At 36.9% G+C, this 8,311-nt stretch overlaps 1 protein-coding gene across 7 annotated transcripts in view; it reads left to right on the plus strand.

Annotated features, from left to right (window-relative positions):
- Positions 1 to 8,311, plus strand: part of LOC106867392 (fatty-acid amide hydrolase 1) — a 29,639-nt gene that overhangs the window by 16,289 nt on the left and 5,039 nt on the right. For all 7 annotated transcript variants that reach the window (XM_014912248.2, XM_014912249.2, XM_014912252.2 and 4 more), the window contains exons 9-15: positions 402 to 442; positions 1,434 to 1,558; positions 2,313 to 2,438; positions 4,086 to 4,177; positions 4,747 to 4,834; positions 5,905 to 5,948; positions 7,562 to 7,601. In XM_014912248.2, the coding sequence (XP_014767734.1) occupies positions 402 to 442; positions 1,434 to 1,558; positions 2,313 to 2,438; positions 4,086 to 4,177; positions 4,747 to 4,834; positions 5,905 to 5,948; positions 7,562 to 7,601 (556 nt within the window). The remainder of the gene's footprint in view (positions 1 to 401; positions 443 to 1,433; positions 1,559 to 2,312; positions 2,439 to 4,085; positions 4,178 to 4,746; positions 4,835 to 5,904; positions 5,949 to 7,561; positions 7,602 to 8,311) is intronic.

Raw genomic sequence — 8,311 nt, forward strand, 5'->3', positions numbered from 1 at the left:
CCATTGACAACAGGTGTTGGTTTGTCTTTCCCTATGACTCAGCAGTTTGACAAGAGAGATCAATAGAATAAGTACCAAACTTTAAAAAAATAAGTGCTGGAGTTGATGCATTCAAAAAAATTTTCTGAAAATGCTAACCCTTGGTATTTTTTTTTTTCATTTCCAAAGACACTAACATAACAGCAAGCGATGAATGATTGCTTTAAACAAATAGTTGACCTTATTCTATACCAAAACTTTAAATGTTATTAATTCAAAGGCCTCATTTTGCTTTTAGTGTATAATTTTTTTTTTTTTGTAATTGCTGTATTATTCATCACTAATATCAGACTGTAATTCATTAATGACTTGGTAAATTATTCCTTTTAATAATTTTATTTTTTTGTCAATTCTAATTGTAGGACTGGAAGTTTATCTATTGCTGCAGAGAAACAAGATCTCAGTAAGAATTATATTACTTTTCCTTCTTGCCTATATGTATACACATCAGCGTAACATGACCCAATGAAAGATAATCTACATGGTAATAAACCTGCTAGAAATAGCAGTCAAATCTCTCTTAAATCCTACCTTAGTGTTTTAAAAAAAGGAAGGACATTGGATAAATATAAGCTGTCTGGAAGTCAGAGTGAGACAAAATAGTTACAGCTGAAATGTCTTATCAGAGGTATACTCAGTCAAGGGATGGCTACAGTTTCAATACCATATAATAGGTGGGGTAACCTGGATCTAAACAACAACAAAAACATATTGCCAATGTAGATATGTAATGTAATACACACAGACGTACATGCATCATCTTGATCGGCCAGGCTGCCTGGTGCTGAGACGGTTCCACTGGCCACAACATTTGCTCCATTCCTCTCGTGCTCTTACAATTCTCCTCCACGTTGTTCCAAACATTTTTCTTAAATCATCTTCCCACCTGATTAGAGGTCTTCCGAGTGGTCTCTTCCACTTGCACAAGTACCACTTGACAACTACATGAGTCCACCGATTGTCTGTGAACCTTGTAACATGACTGTATGCGCATATACAGGGTGCGGTGAATAAATTGTCATCTAAATTATGCAAAAATGAAAATAACACTGAAAGCTCATTTTAACAGATATATTAACCAAAATTACATAAAAATATCTTGAAATAATAAACAGTAAATTTATTCAATAAAATTGCCATTGGCTTCAACCACACTCTCCAGACGAATTCAGAATCTCATGCAACTACCAAATTTCACTCACATTTATTCGCTGAGTTATGGTAAAATCATTAATCCAAGTTACTACAGATTGATATATTGGGGAAAGTAGGGGGTCAAGGTGAACAGAGAGTGAGTCCTGATGTTACAGATTTGATAACTTCTTATTCACACACACACACTACTAATTCATAAGAATTCTACTATTAATTACTAATTATTTATCTAATTGCAGTTCGTCCTTCTATTGGTCCGATGGCACAGACTGCTGATGGTTTGATTATTGCAGCAAAAGCATTGTTTTCTAAGAAAGTTTTTGAAATGGATCCCCATATATCCCCTATAGAATTCCAGAATCATGTAAGGAATGGTTTTTGTTGATATTCATACATTTTTCAGAATTATTTCTGCAGTGTCTGCTCATCAACATCTGTCACCACCAATACCATCTTTACCATTACCCTGACCACCATCGCCACAATTACCCTCATTTTCTGTGCCATTATCATCTTCATCACCACAATTATTGCCATCACCATGACCATTAATACTTCTCACCATGACCATTAATACCACTACCATTTCCAGCTTCATCATCAGTACCCAGGTTATTCTCAAGCGCTTGTGGCCTTGTGCCTTTGTTGAAAACGCTTAGTAAGCTCTTGTGATTCTGACCCACCCTGGGACTAACCCTGGTCAAATATTACACACTTGACTATTTTAAAGTGATTTAAATCTTAATTTCCCATTTAAATTTTGTGTTAATCTATGTTCCAAAAATCAGCTTAATGATAACAAAATTATGTTACTGTCATCATCGCCTTGCAGGCTCATAGGTGCTGACACCACGTAAAAGCACCAGTGTGGGTACAATGTAAAAATGTCTGTTTTAGTGCCATGTAAAAGTGCCCGGGCCAATCTTCACGGAATTTGAACTCAGAATATAGCAGCAGACAAGATACTGCTAAGCATTTCGTCCAGCAGTGCTAACGATTCTGCCAGCTTGCCACCTTAATGATAATAATAAAATTGATGATAATGAGCGGACGTTAAACGATGATGATGATGATGATGATGATGATGATGGTAAATTAATTTCTCTTTCTCTTTTCAGTTGTTTGAAAGCAAGAAAAACCTGCGGATTGGATATTATGTGACTGATAATACAGTTAGTTCTATCCCAGCCTGCCGCAGAGCAGTTCTTATGGCAAAGAAAGCTTTGGAAGCTAAAGGGCATACGGTAAGAATGTTATCATTGTCATGATTATTATTATAATTATTATTACTTACTTTTAATCTGCATATTTGTTGCAATCACTTGCCGAGACACACCCAGCACCCTAGGGCAGGTGAAGGTTAAGAGATGTTGAAATATAACTGAAAGCTTGGGGAGGGGAAATGGCTAAGGCAGCAGCAAAATACCTCCATATAATACAATCTAACATAAATTGATAGGGTTTTTCTAAGGATATGGGCAGTACTGGTCAGCACAATCTCTTAGATTTCTCTGAGACATGGTTCTCCTGGGATGTTGTCTAGATGTTTCTGACATCCCTTTTTTATCATACATTGGGTACCCATAATAACAGTAACAGTTTTTGCTTTAAGATCTTTTGTATTTCAATTTCCAGGACCTTGTATTTACTAAGTTTGTCAAATGTTAGCATGCCAGACAAAACGTTTAGCCGCATTTCATCCATCCTTACATTCTAAGTTCAAATTCCACCAAGGCTTATTTTGCCTTTCATCCTAACTTCTCCTGAGTTATCTATGTTACATTTTTCACAATCTCAATATATAAAGACAATGCAAAATCACTAACAAGAACACACATATACAATAGGCAACTTTAATTTCTGTTGACCAGTTTCACTCACAAAATATTAGTCAGCCCACTGTTATAATATAGAACATTAGCTAGCATTATACCTGCAGTGGGACTGAACTCCTTACACCTGGTTCAGAAGCAAACTTCTTAACCACACCGCCATGCCTATACCTTTGACTATCCTTATAGCTCATCTGTTGGTGTCTTTACAAAAAATAGTTATGTATCGTTCCAATTGCACCAGTAACAAATAGAATGATAAACATATTCTTTAACCTCCATTTAATTCAAAACTAGGTCAGGGTAATTTCTGAGCTTTTCAGTTCAATTCTACTCAATATGGCTTTCAAGTTTTGACACAAGGCCAGCAATTTTGGGGGCGGAACAGGTTGATTTGATTGCACCCAGTACTCACTTGTACTTTTTTCTTCAACCCCCTAAAGGATGAAAGGCATGGTCAACCTCAGCAGAATTTGAACTCAAAATGTAAAGATAGACGAAATGCTGCTAAGATTTTTGCTCGGTATGCAAATGATCCTACTAGCTCGATGCCTACCACCAACTTAATAATGGTTTCAAATTTTGTCTCAAGGCCAGAAATTTTGGGAGAGGGGTTAAATCAATTACACCAACTCCATTTTTCAACTGGTACTTATTTTACCAAACCTGAAAGGATGAAAGATAAAGTTGACCCGAGTGGCATCTGCACTCAGAACAAGCATTTTGCCTGGCATGCTAACAATTCTGCCAGCTTGCTGCCCTTATATACGGCTTAATTATTGCTAACAAACTATTACCCGTTTGCTTGGATTCTGAACTTTACCATATCTTTAATTTTTATAAGTTTTTCTCTTGAGTTAATTTACCCACTCAGTGGATTGAACATTGCTTTGGCTGATATCTTCTGTCCTTTTACTAAGGATCTTCAATCTTCCATATCCATCATCTTCCATGTTTCACTTTGATTATCATACAAATAAATGACTAATTTCTATCCTATTTGCTCCTGCAACAAAGCATACATCACTGATAAATGTTGCTGTTTCATTTAATTTACAGGTCGTTGAATTTACTCCTCCCAGAGTCCTGTATGCTCTCTGCTTAGCATCACGCATATTGTGGTTGGATGGCCGCAGATTAGGCAAGATAATGTAAGTATTGTAGAGAGTAAAATTCCAGAATACTAGGAAACTAGTGGGGATTAGTGCAGCTGTTGTAAACACAATTAGAGAATTTGCAGTATAATCAAAAAAAATTGATTACCAGGAGTGGAAAAACTCAATGCTTCAACCTCTCGATCTGCAGTAAAGAATAGAGAAAGATGTGTGGAAGAGGAAGACATGGACAAGGTGGTGAAGCACGATCTTTGGATGTTAAGTCTCATGGAGACAATGTCATTCTAAAAAGCAATCGCATCATTGAAATCTCAGAGCTACAAGATATCATCATCATCATCGTTTCACATCCTCCTTCAATGCTGGTATGGGTTGGATGGTTTGACAGGAGCTGGCCAGGCTGGGGCCTGCACCATGCTTCTGTGTCTGTTTTGCATGGCTTTTATGGCCGGAAGCTCTCCTTAACACCAACCACTCTGCAGAGTAGGCTAATGCATGATTAATTAAAAATAATGTGAATAAATAGGCAATTACTTTCAAAGTAATTTGTATAAGCCAAAGGTTTAGCATATTTCTGTTTTTATTTTTTTTTTCTGTTTTTTCAGAGAACATGAGGCACCGAGTAAGGAGCTGTTCTTTCTAAGAATTACTGAAGGTTTTTCCAGAATTTTAGCTCTCTTACTTTATTTTATTGTAAGTAATATTTTCTTAACCTTTTAGCATTTAAATTGGCCATATCCAGCCAAAATATTCTACTTATTCAAACAGGCTATATCTGGTCTCTTACAATGTCAAACAGGCTATATCTGGTACCCTACAATATCTTACAAAAAGTAAACATAGGCGCAGGAGTGGCTGTGCGGAAAGTAGCTTGCTTACCAACCACATGGTTCTGGGTTCAGTCCCACTGCATGGCACCTTGAGCAAGTGTCTTCTACTATAGCCTCGGGCCGACCAAAGCCTTGTGAGTGGATTTGGTAGGCGGAAACTGAAAGAAGCCCGTCATATATATGTATGTATGTATATATATATATATGTATATATATATATATATATATATATATATATATATATACATATATACGATGGTCTTCTTTCAGTTTCCGTGTACCAAATCCACTCAAGGCTTTGGTCGACCCAAGGCTATAGTAGAAGACACTTGCTCAAGATGCCACGCAGTGGGACTGAACCCAGAACCATGTGGTTGGTAAGCAAGCTACTTACCACACAGCCACTCCTGCGCATATTATTTTCTATAATATAGTTGCAAAAGCCACAATAACAGTAAAAGGAGTTGCATAAGCAACTAGTACAGCAACAACTATGACAACAGCAATTACTGGAGCCAGTTTCCAGAAAAGAAAGAAACATTATAAAATGCTTATATAATATTGTATTATTTGTTTACAAAATAAATATACGCTATAAAAAACATTCTCAGCTTTTATTATATTCATTATATGTATTTGTTTCCAGTATAAATTAATATTATTAAGAAATATTACTAGTCCCTGGCACAAAGGAAAACAAAACTGCCGGTATGCCACATCAGATAGTTTGAGAAGCACTGCACAAGAGGACAACGCGTGAATGAAAAATAAATTTTTCGCTTTATTTTACAATAAAACTTCATCTAAATTATTTCAAACTTTAAAATATTAAAAAAAAAACATCTTTTAAAATAGATTTTGTTCATAAGTTTGTGTTTGTTTTCTTTTATTTTCTTGTTTTTCTTTTTTTTTCTGTTCTCTATTATCTTGCAGGACAACACTTCATTTCAAATCTTAAGATCAATGGATGGATGTAGGTGAGTATGGAATTAGTTACCCTGCTTTGGTTTGTGTGTGTGTGTAATGTATGTATCATCATTACTGTCATCATTTAATCATCATTATCATCATCATTTAATCATCTGTTTTCCATGCTGGCATGGATTGGATGGTTTAACCAGTCTGATTTGGCATGGTTCCTACAGCTGGATGCCCTTCCTAATGCCAACCACTTTACAGTGTGTACTGTGTGCTTTTAACAGGGCACCACATGAGCACTCACAAATTGGTACCAATGTATGTACGTATGCACGCATGTATGTGAGGTATCCATCTCTCATCTAAATGTGAGCAGCTATGTTGCTGTTCTAGGACCTTGTCCTCCCTTATTTGCCTACTTTAACCCTTCATCTTCTAGTATAAAGCTGACCCATTCTCTGTCTCAAGGTTCATTGTCTTGTGAGCTCCACGGTGACCTCACTGCTGCCAGTGAACCAGGAAAAGCACTCAGTACACACTGAAGTGGTTGCCATTAGGAAGGGCATCCAGCTGTAAGAACCATGCCAAAGCAGACATTGGAGCATGATGCAGTTCTTGGACCCATTGAATCCTTGTTAAATAGTCCTACTTACGGCAGCATAGAACATGGACATTAAATGGTGGTGATAATGTTTATATATAGGTGCAGGCATAGCTGTGTGTTAAGAAGCTTGCTTCCCAACCACATGGTTCCAGGGTCAGTCCCACTGCATAGTACCTTGGGCAAGTGTTTTCTACTATAGCCTCAGGCCGAACACAAAGCCTTGTGAGTGGATTTTGTAGATGGAAACTGAAAAAGAACAGCCTGTCGCATATATGTGTGTGTGTGTGTCTTTATGTCTGTTTTTTCCCCCTCTTATCACTTGACAACTGATGTTGGTGTTTTTACTTCCCTGTAACTTAGAGGTTCAGCAAAAGAGACTGATAGAATAAATACTATGCTTACAAAGAATAAATCCCGGGGTCAATTTCTTTGAATAAAAAACTCTTTAAGGTGGTGCTCCAGCATGGTCACAGTCAAATGACTGAAATGCATAAAAGAATATATATATGTATATATATAGGCATGGCTAGGTGCAGGTGTGGCTGTGTGGTAACAAGCTTGCTTCCCAACCACATGGTTCCTAGTTCAATCCCTCTACATGGCACCTTGTGCAAGTATTTTTTACTATAACCTTGGGTTGATCAAAGCCTTGTGAATGTATTTGGTAGATGGAAACTGAAAGTAGCCCCTTCACAATTTACAACAAAATTTGTTTCAAAGGTATGTCTCCTTGTCTTTGACATGTGTTAGTTGTGACCTACTATCATTCAAGCAGTGACCATTGTTTCCAAATCTCTTGTGGAAACATGTCTGGTTATGGAGAAATATTATTTTTGATAGGAAAAGGCAAGGGCTGGTGTCAAGAAGTGCATCCTGCTGTAGAAAACCTATCTCATCAAAATTCTGTCCAATCCATGCAAGCATGGATTGGATGATGATGATATATTAGATAATCACAAAGTATTTGAATGTCAACTCTCTCTCTCTCTCTCTCTCTCTCTCTTTCTCTTTCTCTCTCTCTCTCTCTCTCTCTCTCTTCATTTTTTTCTTTTTTCTCTCCAATTCCAGAAAATATCCTGAAATATATAGTTTGGTTGCTGAAAAAGAAGTGAGTCAGTTTAAAATATTCTTCCATTTAAAGTAAGATGGGAATTGTAGTTTGCTTGAAGCACTGTAGGACAGAAATAAAATAACAAATAATGGAGATGAAGAGCTTCTTACAATGCAAAAAGGAAAAGAGAAGTAATCTTTATATATTTCAAGTACAAAGGCCTATCACCAAAAGTGAACAGATTGACCAGAGCTGCATAAACTTAAATTTCTTTAATCCATTCATGCTTGATGATGGGCGTTTTTACCTGAAATGTATAGAAGTTACTTAACTTTTTTTTGCAATATAAGCTCTCCCTCTTCCTTAAATTCAACCCTCAGAACCCTAGCAGCCACTATTCTGGCCACCAGCTGCAGATACAAATATCCCAGCAGCTGCTTTACTGGCCAGTATTTTCTGCATTGGAAAATCAGACAGTAACTGCTGGTTTGACTGGCACTACAAGTACCAGTATTGGCAAAAAAAAAAAAAATTTTTAAATAGTGGTAAGGACAATGTTGCCCTCTATTTGGCATTTCATTTCAATATGAGAGACAGAAAACACATTTTAGTGACACTAAAATAATATTAGGTGGGAAATCATTGATGTTTAGTAGGCTGTGACAAGCAGCATTTGTTAGGCTGTGACAAGCAGCATTTGGTAGGCTGTGACAAGCAGCGTTTGGTAGGCTGTGACAAGCAGCGTTTGGTAGGCTGTGACAAGCAGC

This window comes from Octopus bimaculoides, chromosome 7 (assembly GCF_001194135.2).
Source record: "Octopus bimaculoides isolate UCB-OBI-ISO-001 chromosome 7, ASM119413v2, whole genome shotgun sequence".
In the NCBI taxonomy this organism is placed as follows: Eukaryota; Metazoa; Mollusca; class Cephalopoda; order Octopoda; family Octopodidae; genus Octopus; species Octopus bimaculoides.